Source organism: Triticum aestivum, chromosome 3A (assembly GCF_018294505.1).
Source record: "Triticum aestivum cultivar Chinese Spring chromosome 3A, IWGSC CS RefSeq v2.1, whole genome shotgun sequence".
Lineage (NCBI taxonomy): Eukaryota > Viridiplantae > Streptophyta > Magnoliopsida > Poales > Poaceae > Triticum > Triticum aestivum.
In genome coordinates, this window is record NC_057800.1 from 464379200 (window position 1) to 464395524 (window position 16325).

The 16325-nt window shown below is 50.7% G+C and overlaps 1 protein-coding gene across 1 annotated transcript; it reads left to right on the forward strand.

Moving 5' to 3' along the window:
* The first annotated feature begins 14051 nt into the window (after positions 1–14051).
* On the forward strand, positions 14052–15333 carry LOC123058427 (GATA transcription factor 20). The gene is made up of 2 exons (XM_044481156.1): positions 14052–14703; positions 14825–15333. The coding sequence occupies exons 1-2, from the start codon at positions 14320–14322 to the stop codon at positions 15143–15145; spliced, it is 705 nt and encodes a 234-aa protein (XP_044337091.1). The 5' UTR covers positions 14052–14319; the 3' UTR covers positions 15146–15333.
* Positions 15334–16325: the final 992 nt, after the last annotated feature.

Consider the following 16325-nt stretch of genomic DNA (forward strand, 5'->3'; position numbering starts at 1 on the left):
GATGCGTGCGAGGTCGAGGGAGGAGGAGCTGGTCAAGACATTTTTTGGGTGGTGGGATTATAGCTGTAAATAACCCAAACTCGTGATTCACCAAAACATGGAGCTGGGGATGTCTCGTTTTAGAAAAGTGAACTACAACCCATGATAGCTTATGGGATTTTAGTTTTCTGGAGCTATCGCATTCGGGCTCACTTCCGGATGAGAATTAAAGAAGTTTGGAGTTGAAGAACTTCAGAACAAGCCCTAAATCATGCCTACTAAGCACATGGTGAAAAGCTTTGTATTTGGCTTCCACCAAATGAAGGTGTTAACCGTTTGGCTTCCGCCAAATGAAGGTGCTGCAACTAGTGCATACAAAAGGCACCTTCCGCTAGTCTAATTAGCACGATGAAAATATATTAACTAGCATCTTTCGTCAAATGAAAATATACTAGGCAATACTATCTTTCACTAAAATGCTAGCTATCCGCTCTAATTAGCACAATGCAAAGTCCTCCACCATTTGGTTCCGATTTACGGGAAAATAAATGTTTGGACCTGTCGACGCACTAATGCGGGATTATGTTGGGTGACAAAGTGCATCCCAACAATGTGGTCGGTACTCTCTGTAACACCCACAATGCAGCTATATCTCCCACGTGTCAGAGCATGACTTAGAGGCATAACCGCATTGTAGGCATGTCGCAAGAGGGGTAATCTTTACACATCCCATGTACTGAATAAGAAAGGGATAAAGAGTTGGCTTACAATCGCCACTTCACACAATACATGAATATAGCATTACATCATCCAAAATACAATCAAGGTCCGACTATGGAACCAAATAAAGAAAGACAACCCCTAATGCAATAGATCCCTGATCGCCCCGACTGGGCTCCACTACTGATCAACTGAAACGAAACAACACAATGAACAAGATCTTCATCGAGATCCTCCTTGAGCTCGGTTGCGTCACCTACACGGTATCATCGGCACCTGCAAACTGGTTTTGGAAGTAATATGTGAGTCACGGGGACTCAGCAATCTCACACCCTCGCGATCAAGACTATTTAAGCTTATGGGTAGGGAAAAGGTATGAGGTGGAGCTGCAGCAAGCACTAGCATATATGGTGGCTAACTTATGCAAATGAGAGCGAGAAGAGAAGCAAAGCACGGTCGCTACTAGAAGTGATCAAGAAGTGATCCTGAAACTACTTACGATCAAGCATAACACCAAAACCGTGTTCACTTCCCGGACTCCGTCGAGAAGAGACCATCATGGCTACACACGCGGTTGATGCATTTTAATTAAGTTAAGTGTCAAGTTCTCTACAACCGGATATTAACAAATTCCCATCTGCCCATAACCGCGGGCACGGCTTTCGAAAGTTCAAAACCCTGCAGGGGTGTCCCAACTTAGCCCATCACAAGCTCTCACGGTCAACAAAGGATATTCCTTCTCCCAGGAAGACCCGATCAGACTCGGAATCCCGGTTACAAGACATCTCGACAATGGTAAAACAAGACCAGCAAAGCCGCCCGATGCGCCGACATCCTGATAGGAGCTGCACATATCTCGTTCTCAGGGCAACACCGGATGAGCAATCCGTACAACTAAAACCAACCCTCAAGTTTCCCCGAGGTGGCGCTGCAAGGGGCTCTAGTTCGGACCAACACTTAGAGAAGCACTGGCCCGGGGGGGTTAAAATAAAGATGACCCTTGAGCCTGCAGAACCCAAGGGAAGGTGATAGGTTGTTAGTGCAAATGGTAAAACCAAGGTTGGGCCTTGCTGGAGGAGTTTTATTCAAGGCGAACTGTCAAGGGGTTGCCATTATAACCCGATCGCATAAGGAACACAAAATCAAGGAACATAACACCGGTATGACGAAAACTAGGGCGGCAAGAGTGGAACAAAACACCAGGCATAAGGCCGAGCCTTCCACCCTTTACCAAGTATATAGATGCATTAAATAAATAAGAGAGATATTGTGATATCCCAACAATAACCATGTTCCAACATGGAACAAACTCCGACTTCACCTGCAACTAACAACGCTATAAGAGGGGCTGAGCAAAAGCGGTAACATAGCCAAACAACGGTTTGCTAGGAAGGTGGGTTAGAGGCTTGACATGGAAAAATGGGAGGCATGATAAAGCAAGTGGTAGGTATCGCAGCATAGGAATAGATCGAGCAACTAGCAAGCAAAGATAGAAGTGATTTCGAGGGTATGGTCATCTTGCCTGAGATCCCGCAAGGAAGAAGAACTTGTCCATGAAGAAGACAAACAGACGTAGTCGAACGGATCCTCACAAACTCGACATTATCGGAACTACCCCGAAGAAGCAACACCATAAAGAAGCGAACAACATAGTAAACAACCATCACATAAACATGGCATGATGCAAAATCAAGTATGATGCATGTCCGGATTAATGAGGCATGGCATGGCAAAGTGCACAAACAACACTACAAATTAAGTGGAGCTCAATATGCAACGAGATGCATATTGATGGAACACCACATGTCTTATTTAGTTCTCTCTCGTTTATGTACCCAACAATATTAAATGTTGTTTAGCATGGCAAGGGGTGAAGCAAAGTAAAACTACCTATCTAGGCAAGTTTAAATAAGGCTGGAACAACAAGCAACAAGTCCGGAAAATCCTCATGTGCATATTTATGAATTTGGTACTGTTCTGCCCTAAACCATATTTTAGAGTTGTTAACCATGCAAAGCAAGTACACCATGTTAAACTAGACATTTTTCTACCCCATTTACATATAAAGTTTGTTAAGTTCCGAGTTACGGTTATTTAGTTATGAATTAAATCATTTTAGCATGGCACAGGAGCAAAATTAAACAAACAACATTTTAGAGATGTTAAACATGGATGAAAGTTGCATATTATGAAACTAGGTGAAAAACTATGCATTTTTCATATAAAGTTTGTTTTAATATGATGCTATGTTTGTGAGTTATTATATGCATGTTGTGCAAGGGGTTTTCTGTAAAACTGCAAAACCCTGGTTAAAATAGGAAAACATTCTATGAAAAAAACACGATACGGGCCGGATCTGAAAGTCCAGCAGAAAGGAAAAGGAGGCGCTGCGGTTTTTCACCATGGGCTTGGTCCATCTGCAGAGGAGGCCAGCTAGGGGCGCTGGGCCTCGTGCGACGGAGGGGAGCAGCTAGGCCTGGGGGCGGTCAACGCACGAGGGCAGCGCGCTCGTCTTCGATTCAGAGGAAGCAGGGCGTGGCGCTGGTCTTCTCGTTCGAAGCAGAGGAAGCGAGCGGCAGGGACTGCAACGGCGGACTTGGCGCGAGAGGAACCCAGGCGGACGCGTCGTCCTCACAAAAAAGTGGCTCGTGGCGACGCAATGAAGGAGGCAGCAAAGACGGGACTTGGTGCTGGGGTCGTCCCACGCGGGAAGCAGAGGGAGGTTTGAGCATCCATGGCGGCACTGCTGCGGCAGCACGGCCACGGCTTGCAGAAGAACGGGGCGACGGCGGTTCCTGATGCGGCAAGTACAGGGAAAGAGAGAGATATATATGAGAAAGGGCATCAGGGAAGCGAAGATGCGCGGGAGGAAGGGGAGGGATGGCCTGGGTGCTGGTCTTGGTCACCTGCGGCGGGGTCCTTGTAGGTGCGGGCGGCGGACGGAGAAGCTCCGGCGGGCGATGCGCGCAACGAGGAGGAGGTAGCTCGTGCTCCTGCATCCATGGCAGGGACCTGCGGAGGAACACGAGAGGACTGAAGGGGATACAGGAGAAGAGAAGGGAGATGGAGAGGGAAAAGGAGCAGGGAAAGGTCGGCGGGACCTGCTAGTGCTGTCGTCGGTGAGGTGGATCGAGCGGCGCGGCTGCCGGCAGCGCCGGTGTTGCGAGAGCCGATGAGGACGAACAGCAGAAGGCCGGCCCTGGAGCACTGATGCTCGACGCGAGGAGAAGGAGGGATCCATGGGAGAAGACCGGGGTAGAGGAGGCCATCAGGGCGTGTGCAGAGGTGAGGCGCTTGGGCTGTAGCAAATCGGGGCTCCGGTGACACGCGCTGACGGAGTGGAGGCAAGGGTGGCATGGACCTGGCAGCGAAATCCGGCGAGGACCAGCGACTCGCGGAGCGACATCGTCAACAGGCGTGGTCGCTGGAGCGGTCCAGGTCGAGGTCAGGGTGGAGGAAGCTACAGGCAGCGACATGTCCATGTCGCCGTGAAGGAGAGGGATCGAGTGGAGCTCGGGCTCGGGCGCTGGTTGGCCCGGCACTGAAGACGAGGTGGATCGGTGGTTGCATGCGGGAGGAGATGAGGAGGGGATCTGGGAGGATCCCAAGGGAGAGAGTGGTGGCGGCAGGTGAGGGATTGGATGGATGGAAGGATGGGACAGGATCCCTAATTTCTAGGGTTGCCCATTATATATAGCGGTGAAATAGGTTAGGGGCTAACGGATCCCTCCGATTGTAAATGGAAGATCGAGAATAGAAGGTTAGAGGAGTCCAAATAAGAAAACAGTGACGTTTTGCAGATGTTTGGGGATGATCTGATCGCAACGGTGATGACTGAGCGGTACGGGACCGGAACAACATTCGGACACGCGTGCGGGGAGGGCCGCGGGCTGACGAGAGAGGTTAGATTGGGCCTGGCGGTAGGTGATGGCATGTGTAGAGGGGCTTGGGCTGAGAGGAGAGGAAGAAGGCAGCCCAGCAACCGTTTCCGGAGACCGAAAACGTCCGACTTTTGACCGGCTATACTGCCGCTATAGTTATCCGTTGGGGCATCAAACGGACTCCGAATGCGATGAAACTTGGCAGGCGGCCTACCTACACTAAAATAAGACCGCACACCAACTTTCAACCCATTCCGAGAGCATTTTACGGCCACTAATAAAATAATATTTCGGACGTGCCGCGGGCGCGTGCAAGTGTGTCTGGGCTCAGAACGGACAACGGAGAGAACGGGGAGGCCGGGACGGATGCAAGTTTCGAAAACATGATGATGCAATGCATATGATGACATGACAAGATGCAACACGCAAGCGAATGACAAGACAACAACAACGAATAACTGGAAGACACCTGGCGCGTCGGTCTCGGGGCATAACAACACTCCACCACTACGAGAGGATCTCGTCCCGAGATCTAGGATGGCACCTGGGGAAATGGAAGAGGAAGAGAAGAGGTAAAACTAAGTTGCTTCTTTGACAAACGAGTGAAACCGAAAAACCTTGAGAGGTTGAACAAATTGAAAGAAAGAAAGCAACGGCGATGAACGAAGTTGAAAGCACTCCTTTAAGAAAGAGGAATAAGAAAGAACTGATTCGGGTAGCACTCCGGTTGAAAAGAGATGAAAGAACTTGAGCAGAGGACACAACACCCTGGTTAAATGGATAAACCATGAAAAGAACACGATCCTGAAAAAACAAGAAGATGGGTTGAAGAGAGCAACATCACAATGCCTTCAGAACAAAAGTAAGAATGGAATGGAATGAACGAAGTGAAACACGATCTTGAGAGAGCGCGCTTACAACAAATGCTAGAATGGAGTTGTTGGAAAACCAACAACGAAAAGGATAAGCTTGATGTGGACTTTGGACGGACGAAACAAACAACGTTGAGAAGACTTGAGTTGATCTTGCGGAATGATGAAATGATTGGATCCCCTTGAAGAGTAGCACGTCGGTTGAAAAGAATTGACATGACAATCTCGATTATCAAGAAGGATTGGTATTCACATAGGAGTATGAGAACACCGCTTGGAAAAGGTATGGAATCAACATTTGACTTTGAAGCAACTCGAATACCACAACTGAAAAACAAAACAAAGGATTGGCTTGCAGAATAAGCCGGAACAAACATATGATAGAGATTTCGTCCGAAGTTTTCATGGTGGGACCCACACGGGCTCGATCGTACAGCACCATCATGTACAAGGCAGTGCCCATGACATACGAAGCGTCCCCGAGTCAGCATAGCCAAGGACTCTTTAAGACACAACGAGACCACTGTAAAACCAACCGTGGATAGGCGGACCACTAGACGTCGAACCCCAATCTCATATCATGCATATGACGAAAGATATCCTAAGAGCTACTTGAATTCCCACTTATGTACTCCCGAAACTTTCCGGTTATGCAATCAGGTGTTGGGGATACAGGGGAAGCATAATATCTCACCCGAAACTAGCAAATCCTACATCCAGGTGTATCCATCCTTCAACACATAACCAAGAAACCTTCGGAAATCATTTACCTCAACCTTCGAAAAGCATCCGTTATACGAGTTATGGCAATACTCCCGAACTCCCGCCCCAGTACTGGGTGGCGTCGAGGTTATCTCACCAACAACTGCATAAAAGAGATTTTCGATGTCGGCTAAACTCAGGTATTCCAGAAGTGCAACGATAAAATTGTGACGACAACACCTCGGAGCTCAACTCCCCGGGACACTGCCACAACCCCTCAATGTCAGGAGGCACCAAGAACAATGTTCTCTTCACAAAACCATCGAAACGATTCCAAGATACCCGCGTGATCCTAAAAAAATTGTGAAATTTGAGAAGAGAAGAGTCAAAACTCTACGTCAGGAGGCCTCACCAGAGCGATGAAGGGACTGAGGAGTAAAAAGAATCCTACTCTCCGATATATATAATCCTATAAGACTCAAAACATTTTTCTAGACTCAACAACGCCAGTGATTCGATCAAGCAGGGGGCTCCTAAGTCGGGGAAGGCTCTGATTACCAACTTGTTACACCCACGATGCAGCTATATCTCCCACATGTCAAAGCACGACTTAAGAGGCATAACCGCATTGTAGGCATGTCGCAAGAGGGGTAATCTTTACACATCCCATGTACTGAATAAGAAAGGGATAAAGAGTAGGCTTACAATCGCCACTTCACACAATACATGAATATAGCATTACATCATCCAAAATACAATCAAGGTCAGACTACGGAACCAAATAAAGAAAGACAACCCCTAATGCAATAGATCCCCGATTGCCCCGACTGGGCTCCACTACTAATCAATTGAAACGAAACAACACAATGAACAAGATCTTCATCGAGCTCCTCCTTGAGCTCGGTTGTGTCACCTGCATGGTATCATCGGCACCTGCAAACTGGTTTTGGAAGTAATCTGTGAGTCATGGGGACTCAGCAATCTCACACCCTCGCGATCAAGACTATTTAAGCTTATGGGTAGGGAAAAGGTATGAGGTGGAGCTGCAGCAAGCACTGGCATATATGGTGGCTAACTTATGCAAATGAGAGCGAGAAGAGAAGCAAAGCACAGTCTCTACTAGAAGTGATCAAGAAGTGATCCTGAAACTACTTACGATCAAGCATAACACCAAAACCGTGTTCACTTCCCGGACTCCGCCGAGAAGAGACCATCACGGCTACACACGTGGTTGGTGCATTTTAATTCAGTTAAGTGTCAAGTTCTCTACAACCGGATATTAACAAATTCCCATCTGCCCATAATCGCGGGCACGGCTTTCGAAAGTTTAAAACCCTGTAGGGGTGTCCCAACTTAGCCCATCACAAGCTCTCACGGTCAACGAAGGATATTCCTTCTCCCAGGAAGACCCGATCAGACTCGGAATCTCGGTTACAAGACATCTCGACAATGGTAAAACAAGACCAGCAAAGCCGCTTGATGCGCTGACATCCTGATAGCAGCTGCACATATCTCATTCTCAGGGCAACACCGGATGAGCAATCCGTACAACTAAAACCAACCCCCAAGTTTCCCTGAGGTGGTGCTGCAAGGGGCTCTAGTTCAGACCAACACTTAGAGAAGCACTGGCCCGGGGGGTTAAACTAAAGATGACCCTTGAGTCTGCAGAACCCAAGGGAAGGTGATAGGTTGTTAGTGCAAATGGTAAAACCAAGGTTGGGCCTTGCTGTAGGAGTTTTATTCAAGGCGAACTGTTAAGGGGTTCCCATTATAACCCGACCGCGTAAGGAACATAAAATCAAGGAACATAACACCGGTATGACAGAAACTAGGGCGGCAAGAGTGGAACAAAACACCAGGCATAAGGCCGAGCCTTCCACCCTTTACCAAGTATATAGATGCATTAAATAAATAAGAGAGATATTGTGATATCCCAACAATAACCATGTTCCAACATGGAACAAACTCCAACTTCACCTGCAACTAACAACGCTATAAGAGGGGCTGAGCAAAAGCGGTAACATAGCCAAACAAAGGTTTGCTAGGAAGGTGGGTTAGAGGCTTGACATGGCAAAATGGGAGGCATGATAAAGCAAGTGGTAGGTATCGCAGGATTGCAATAGATCGAGCAACTAGCAAGCAAAGATAGAAGTGATTTCGAGGGTATGGACATCTTGCCTGAGATCCCGCAAGGAAGAAGAACTAGTCCATGAAGAAGACAAACGGACGTAGTCGAACGGATCCTCACAAACTTGACGTTATCGGAACTACCCCGGAGAAGCAACACAGTAAAGAAGCGAACAACATAGTAAACAACCATCACATAAATATGGCATGATGCAAAATCAAGTATGATGCATGTCCGGATTAATGAGGCATGGCATGGCAAAGTGCACAAGCAACACTACAAATTAAGTGGAGCTCAATATGCAACGAGTTGCATATTGATGGAACACCACATGTCTTATTTAGTTCTCTCTCATTTATGTACCCAACAATATTAAATGTTGTTTAGCATGGCAAGGGGTTAAGCAAAGTAAAACTACCTATCTAGGCAAGTTTAAATGAGGCCGGAACAACAAGCAACAAGTCCGGAAAATCCTCATGTGCATATTTATGAATTTGGTACTGTTATGCTCTAAACCATATTTTAGAGTTGTTAACCATGCAAAGCAAATACACCATGTTAAACTAGACATTTTTCTACCCCATTTACATATAAAGTTTGTTAAGTTCCGAGTTACGGTTATTTAGTTATGAATTAAAGCATTTTAGCATGGCATAGGAGCAAAATTAAACAAACAACATTTTAGAGATGTTAAACATGGATGAAAGTTGCATATTATGAAACTAGACGAAAAACTAAGCATTTTTCATATAAAGTTTGTTTTAATATGATGCACTGTTTGTGAGTTATTATATGCATGTTGTGCAAGGGGTTTTCTGTAAAACTGCAAAACCCTGGTTAAAATAGGAAAATGTTCTATGAAAAAAACACGATACGGGCCGGATCTGAAAGCCCAGTAGAAGGACAAGGAGGCGCTGGGGTTTTTCACCATGGGCTTGGTCCATCTGCAGAGGAGGCCAGCTAGGGGCGCTGGGCCTCGCGCGACGGAGGGGAGTAGCTGGGCCTGGGCGCTGGGCCTCGCGCGACGAAGGGGAGCAGCTGGGCCTGGGCGCGGTCAACGCACGAGGGCAGCGCGCTCGTCTTCGATTCAGAGGAAGAAGGGCGCGATGCTGGTCTTCTCGTTCGAAGCAGAGGAAGCGAGCGGCAGGGACTGCAGTGGCGGACTTGGCGCGAGAGGAACCCAGGCGGACGTGTCGTCCTCACAGAAGAAGTGGCTCGTGGCGACACAATGAAGGAGGCAGCAAAGACGTGACTTGGCGCTGGGGTCGTCCCACGCGGGAAGCAGAAGGAGGTTCGAGCATCCATGGCGGCACTGCTGCAGCAGCACGACCACGGCTTCCAGAAGAACGGGGCGACGACGGTTCCCAGCTGCGGCAAGTACAGGGAAAGAGAGAGAGATATGAGAAAGGGCATCAGGGAAGCGAAGATGTGCGGGAGGAAGGAGAGGGATGGCCTGGGTGCTGGTCTTGGTCGCCGGCGGCGGGGTCCTTGTAGGTGCGGGCGGCGGGCGGAGAAGCTCCGGGGGCGATGCGTGCAATGAGGAGGAGGGAGCTCGTGCTCCTGCATCCATGGCGGGTACCTGCGGAGGAACACGAGAGGATTGAAGGGGATACATGAGAAGAGAAGGGAGATGGAGAGGGAAAAGGAGCAGGGGAAGGTCGGCGGGACCTGCTAGTGCTGTCGTCGGTGAGGTGGATCGAGCGGCGCGGCTGCCAGCAGCGCCGGTGTTGCGAGAGCCGACGAGGATGAACAGCAGAAGGCCGACGCTGGAGCGCTGATGCTCGACGCGGGGAGAAGGAGGGATCCATGGGAGAAGATACCGGGCTAGAGGAGGCCATCAGGGCGGGTGCAAAGGTGAGGCGCTCGGGGCTGTAGCAAATCGGGGCTCCGGTGACGCGTGCTGACGGAGTGGAGGCAAGGGCGGCATGGACCTGGCAGCGAAATCCGGCGAGGACCAGCGACTCGCGGAGCGACAGCGTCAATGGGCGTGGTCGCTGGAGCGGTCCAAGTCGAGGTCAGGGTGGAGGAAGCTACAGGCGGCGGCATGTCCATGTTGCCGGGAAGGAGAGGGATCGAGTGGAGCTCGGGCTCGGGCGCTGGTTGGCCCGGCGCTGAAGACGAGGTGGATCGGTCGTTGCGTGCGGGAGGAGATGAGGAGGGGATCTGGGAGGATCCCAAGGGAGAGAGTGACGGCGGCGGGTGAGGGATTGGATGGATGGAAGGATGGGACAGGATCCCTAATTTCTAGGGTTGCCCATTATATATAGCGGTGAAATAGGTTAGGGGCTAACGGATTCCTCCGATCGTAAATGGACGATTGCGGTGACATTTTGCAGATGTTTGGGGATGATCTGATCGCAACGGTGATGACTGAGCGGTACGGGACCGGAACAGCTTTCGGACGCGCGCGCGGGGAGGGCCGCGGGCTGACGAGAGAGATTAGATTGGGCCTAGCGGTAGGTGATGGCCTGTGTAGAGGGGCTTGGGCTGAGAGGAGAGGAAGAAGGCAGCCCGGCAACCGTTTCCGTAGACCGAAAAGGGCCGACGTTTGACCGGCTATATTGCCGCTATAGTTATCCGTTGGGGCGTCAAACGGATTCTGAATGCGATGAAACTTGGCAGGCGGCCTACCTACACTAAAATAGGACCGCACGCCAACTTTCAACCCATTCCGAGAACATTTTCCGGTCACTAATAAAATAATATTTCGGACGTGCCGCGGGCGCGTGCAAGTGTGTCTGGAATCAGAACGGATAACGGAGAGAACGGGGAGGCTGGAACGGATGCAAGTTTCAAAAACATGGTGATGCAATGCATATGATGACATAACAAGATGTAATACGCAAGCGAATGACAAGGCAACACAACGAATAACTGAAAGACACCTGACGCGTCGGCCTCGGGACGTCACACTCTCGCGGAAGGTTTGAGGATCCGCTTCAAAAATGCCCTAAGAATTGTAATCCACAAAAAATTCTACGAAATCCTTTTGAATCAAGGTGCCCTCAGAGAAACGTGATAGTGTTCGAATTAAATCAACCCACCCTAAAGCTATCTGATCACTACGTGGTCGAGCATATTTTATTTATGGTTATTTAGCAGAAGAATTAAAATGGTTCAAACCTCGAGAGACGAGAACAACTCGGGGGCACCAGCTATCGCTTTCCAAGAGATGCCGTCCCCATCCCCCTGTAATCAAAGGGCAAAGAGAAGGGACGAGGGCTTGAGATAGATATCCCAACCAAAGGACACCAATCTCTAGGCTTAACTCTGGCAGTGTCGGGACAACTTTTTGAACGACGATCTCCTCGGGCGGATTGCCTGCCCAAAACGTTGCACCAAACACACCCACACACAGGAGAGCTCTTTGCTCGCAACGCCGCAGTAGTACAATACTCGCATATCCTGCTTCGCGCTCGTGCTCCTCCCCTTGTTTGTTCTGCCGTCTTATTTTAGGCCCTCCTCGACGGCAGTCCGCATATGCAGCGAGCAAACAGATCTCCACACGAAGCACAAGGCGTACAATCCCTGCCAAAAACTAGGCATTAGGCTGCTAATATAAACAACAGCTACTACTGCAACCACCCTAGGCACAGAGCAACTCACGGAGCTCGCTCCTGGAGCTGGAGGAGTGCATTGTGCTTGTGTTGCTGGTGTTTTGAAGGGGATCGCCCTGGTTTCAGTTTCCAAGACCGGCCCCACTTGTTTAGAATGGTTAAATATGAATGTATCTAGAACTAAAGCACGTCTAGATACATCCATTTGGTCGATAAGTATTTCTGGACGGAAGGAGTACTATACTCCACACAAGCAAGACCAAACATGTTTTAGGCCCGGTTTGGGTAAGGTCGTGTCGGCTCGCACTTGGGCCGTTGGGCAGATGATGGGCTCCACGGGCTTTCCCTTTCTCTGGCATCGCTGCCTGCTTCCTTTTGACTTGGCAGGGGAATTAGGCAGCTCGCTTACAGCACCAATAAAGGAAAAGAAAAACAAACCACAGCAAAAGAAAAGCCTCACTGTCACTGGTTAAGTAAGTACTCTTTCTGTATGTGGGAGTAGGAGCGCTAGCTAGCAGGAGGTCGAAGAGGGAATGATCAGGCTAGAGGCGTATCGGATCCCGTAGCGTAGCGTGGAGTAGAGAGAGGCAGGGCAGGAGGCAGGAGCGAGTCGAGTGATGTATCCTAGGTTTGCGTGCGTGGAGGTTGGTGCCAAAAGGCGGGATCTTCTATGCCTGACCGCGACTGTTCCTTGGACCGATGATCGGATTCGATTCGACGGGGGACTTTATGGAACTTGGGGAGCCATCATGGATTGTTTCCGCCAATTATATCTCTTGTTCTCTCTCTGTATCCACTACTAAGGGTCTGTTTGGTTGGAGACTAGTGTGGCCAAATCAAAGTGTGGCTAGCCACACAAGTATGGCAAGCCACACAAGTGTGGCTAAGAAATTAGACGCCAAACTTTGGCAAAAGTTGGCAAAAAAATTGTCTCTTTGACAAGTGGGCCATAGAGGCAATAAAGTGTGGCAAGCCAAAGTGTGGCAAAAACCAAACACATGCTTGATAAATTGTGGCTGCCAAATTTTGGCTTGGCAAATTGTGGCTGGGAACCAAACAGCCCCTAACTCGCGCGGCCCGCGCCCGCCCGCCCGTCTTTTCCTGTGTTCCCTCCTCATCCTCGCGTCGCTCCTCTTTTGCTCTTTTGCTTCTTTTGATTCATTTCCTTGCTCTTTTATTTTCCCATTCCCATCCGCCCTTCTTTCGCTACGCCTCCTTTGCTCTTTAGTTTCCTTCTTTCTCTGGGTTTGGAAGCCCCTAGCGGCTCCTTCTTGACCTAATCATGTGCCCAAGCGTGATCTTCATGGAGCACAACCCTGCCGCTTTATTACTAGCTCCACCACCAAGTTCATCTTCAGTTTTGCCTAGCTGTAAGTATTGTCCCTCAAAAAAAAAGCTGTACGTATTGTAGATGTAGATGTAACGTAACATGCATGCATCGGTCCAGATACACTGCGCACAGTCAAAGGTGGTGGTGGCGTACATGGTGTGCTGCATCTGCATGCAGGGCCAGAAATTTCGATCCGTCGTGTCATTGCAAAATGACACCCCACCCCCGTGGATGGAAATTAAAGACTGACCCGACCCGACCCGACCGGCCGGCCTGATGCAGCGCACCGCAGGCTTTCAGGCATCGCTGCGACGCTGCCTGCCCGCCTAACGGACGCATGCATGCATGCCATGCCATGCCATGCATCGTCTCCTTGTTGCTCGCTCACTTACTCCGTGGTGGATAGCCTGGCCTGGGATCCCACAACCGGCTCAGAGGAGGACGGAGGAGGGACAGATCGAACTGTGCCCCTCGTGATCGCCAAACTCCAATGGACTCGTCGTAGTTGTACGAGCGCATGTCAGTAGCACTAGCACTACGTACGACATCCCTCCTCGAGAGCCCCTCCACGTCCCCATATGTGTGTGTGTGTGTGTGCATGGGGGACTGTTCCCGGTTTCACGTGGCCTTCCTTTTGACCGAGCGCCACATCCTTCTTTGACCACGCACCGGCCCCAGACCACAGGCGCATGAGAGGGACATCCGGACGGACATCCCCTCGCTGCGCCGGCATCGCGTCTCGCGCCCCCGGCCGGAATCCAAAATCGGGTCGGCCCAGGTTACCACGTAAAAAGCGAGCCAACCCAGCCCCAGCCCCAGCCCCAGCCGGCCACCACCACCGTACTCCCACGTCGTCGCTATAAGAACCCCAGGATCCCGTACCCTACCTCCCACATCCATCCACATGCGCCAAACACCTCAACGATCCAGCTAGTGTCTGTTAACTCTTAAGTGGCCGGCCACCTCCAGAGTCCAGCAACAGACACCCCCTAGCTACGTCCTCTTTGGTTTGGTTTGGTTTCGACCCCGGTCTCGAAGCTCTCCCTCTTCATATTAATCTCCCCCCGATACCAGCAGCTAGTAGCACTAGAGTAGACATCGCCTTCTCTGCTCGATCTATTCCTGCAAGTAGCTCCTACTGCTAGTCAAGATGCTGCACGAGGCGGCGCCATGCACGTGCGGGCTGCTCTACGGCAGCTGCGGCGGCGGCTGCTCCATGCTGTTCGCCGCGGCGCCGGGGGACCACCACTACTACATCAAGCAATGCGGCGACGACGGCTCCTACGCCTCCTACGGCGGCTCCGTCGACTGCACGCTCTCGCTCGGCACGCCCTCCACCAGGCGCGCCGAGGCCGGGGTCCGCGCGCCGGCGGCCGGGCTGCCGTGGGAGGCAGTGCCCAGCTGCAACGGCAGGCAGGATATCGGCCCGGCGCGCGCTGATCAGAGCAATGCCGGCGCCGCGTCCGCTCGCCGGTGCGCCAACTGCGACACCACCTCCACCCCGCTCTGGAGGAACGGGCCACGCGGACCAAAGGTGCGTGCGCGCGTAAACTGATGATCATATACTACGTACATGGCCACGTACTCAGCGACACTGCCTTACGGACATACATGGATATCCATGCTAACTGATCATTGTTGCATCATCTGTGCAGTCATTGTGCAATGCGTGCGGAATCCGGTACAAGAAGGAGGAGAGGCGCGCGGCGGCGGCCGCGGTGGCGCCGACGGCGCTTGCATCGGACAGCGGCATCGAGTACGCGTACGGGTACGCGCGGCACCACCACCACCAGCAGCAGCAGCAGCAGCAGTGGGGGTGCTACGGCCCGGCCGTGGCGAAGGCGGCGTCCTACGGGCTGTTCGGCGACGCGGCGGCGGAGGACGGGCCGTGCCTGCCATGGGGGCTCGGCGTCATGCCCTCGTCGCCGGCGTTCGGGTCCGTCCGGGAGATGACAAGCCTGTTCCAGTACTACTAGCCATAGCCATAGCCATAGCTCGCTCGCTCTCTAGGGACTTTCTTTCCTTCCTTCTCCCCTTTTAAGTAACAAAGAAGATGCTGTGGTACTTCTTTTTGAGGGCAGGCAAGATGCTGTGCTTGACCAACGACCCGGCTGCGGCTGCATGAAAGTTGAAGCTGAAATGAAATGGATCACTCCCCGATTTCTTTCCTTTCCTCCCGTCTTGTTTCCTCTTCTTGCGTGATGATTCTTTCTCTTTCTTTTCTTTTTGTGAGCCGACGTTTGCATATACTCCGAGATATCTTTCCATGATGGGTGGATGCATGTCGCATGATGATTACAGCGAATGGTACATGTCCTACTTTGCTAATCATCACTGAGATGTGTTCATTGGAGACCCCGTGCACAGCTAGATAGATTTGCACCTTTTGCTGGCTCGGTGCCCCAACGGTCGTAGCTGCATATATCAGGGGCCCATAAACGTACGTACAGGCCCTGCTTTTTATAGGGCTTCTCAGAGTGAGGCTCCGTACTATCTTCCTATCTCGCTACGCTGCTACTGCAGCATAAATTAGCATTGGTTTAGAGCAACTCTGATGCAATATACTTTTTTTTAGAGAGTATGCCAATGGCATACCTTATCTTTATAGAAGACAGAAAGAATTTACAAGAGAGGCACGAGCTAGATGTTAGGATCTAAGCTCGGCCAACACCCATTACACCCAAACTACACTACTCTCTAGAGCTACTCTCTCACAAAATGTGTTAAACCTCCAACTCCTACACCGGCTTGTCTCCATTGCTTTACTGCTCTGAATATCTTGTCAACCAATTCTCTTGGGGTTCGCTGTTGCTGTAGCCTATTGAACACACGCGCGTTCCGTTGCTTCGACAACTCCCATCCGACCACGATGACGAACGTGTCGTAGCCTTTCTTAAGACCCTTAGGCATCCCCGTCCTAGTCTCGATCCACCAATCGAGGAAGGTATCATCCACCACCGAAGCCCACGTATTTAGGGCTAGGTCTTGAAAGCAGGTGTGCCACACCAATCGAGCATAGCCACATTGTACCAAGATGTGTTCGGCATTGTCTTCATCTTGCAAGCATGTGTAGCATGCAGACGGTCGGTCTTGTAATCCATGCTTTGCCCTTCGGTCAGAGGTCCAAATACGGTGCTGCACAGCCAGCCAGATGAA

Excerpts from the sequence above, each read along its gene's own strand:
- LOC123058427 (XM_044481156.1), top strand. The coding sequence starts at position 14,320 with ATGCTGCACGAGGCGGCGCCATGCACGTGCGGGCTGCTCTACGGCAGC. Across the intron at positions 14,704-14,824 it reads ACGGGCCACGCGGACCAAAG|TCATTGTGCAATGCGTGCGG; the intron begins GTGCGTGCGCGC and ends TCATCTGTGCAG.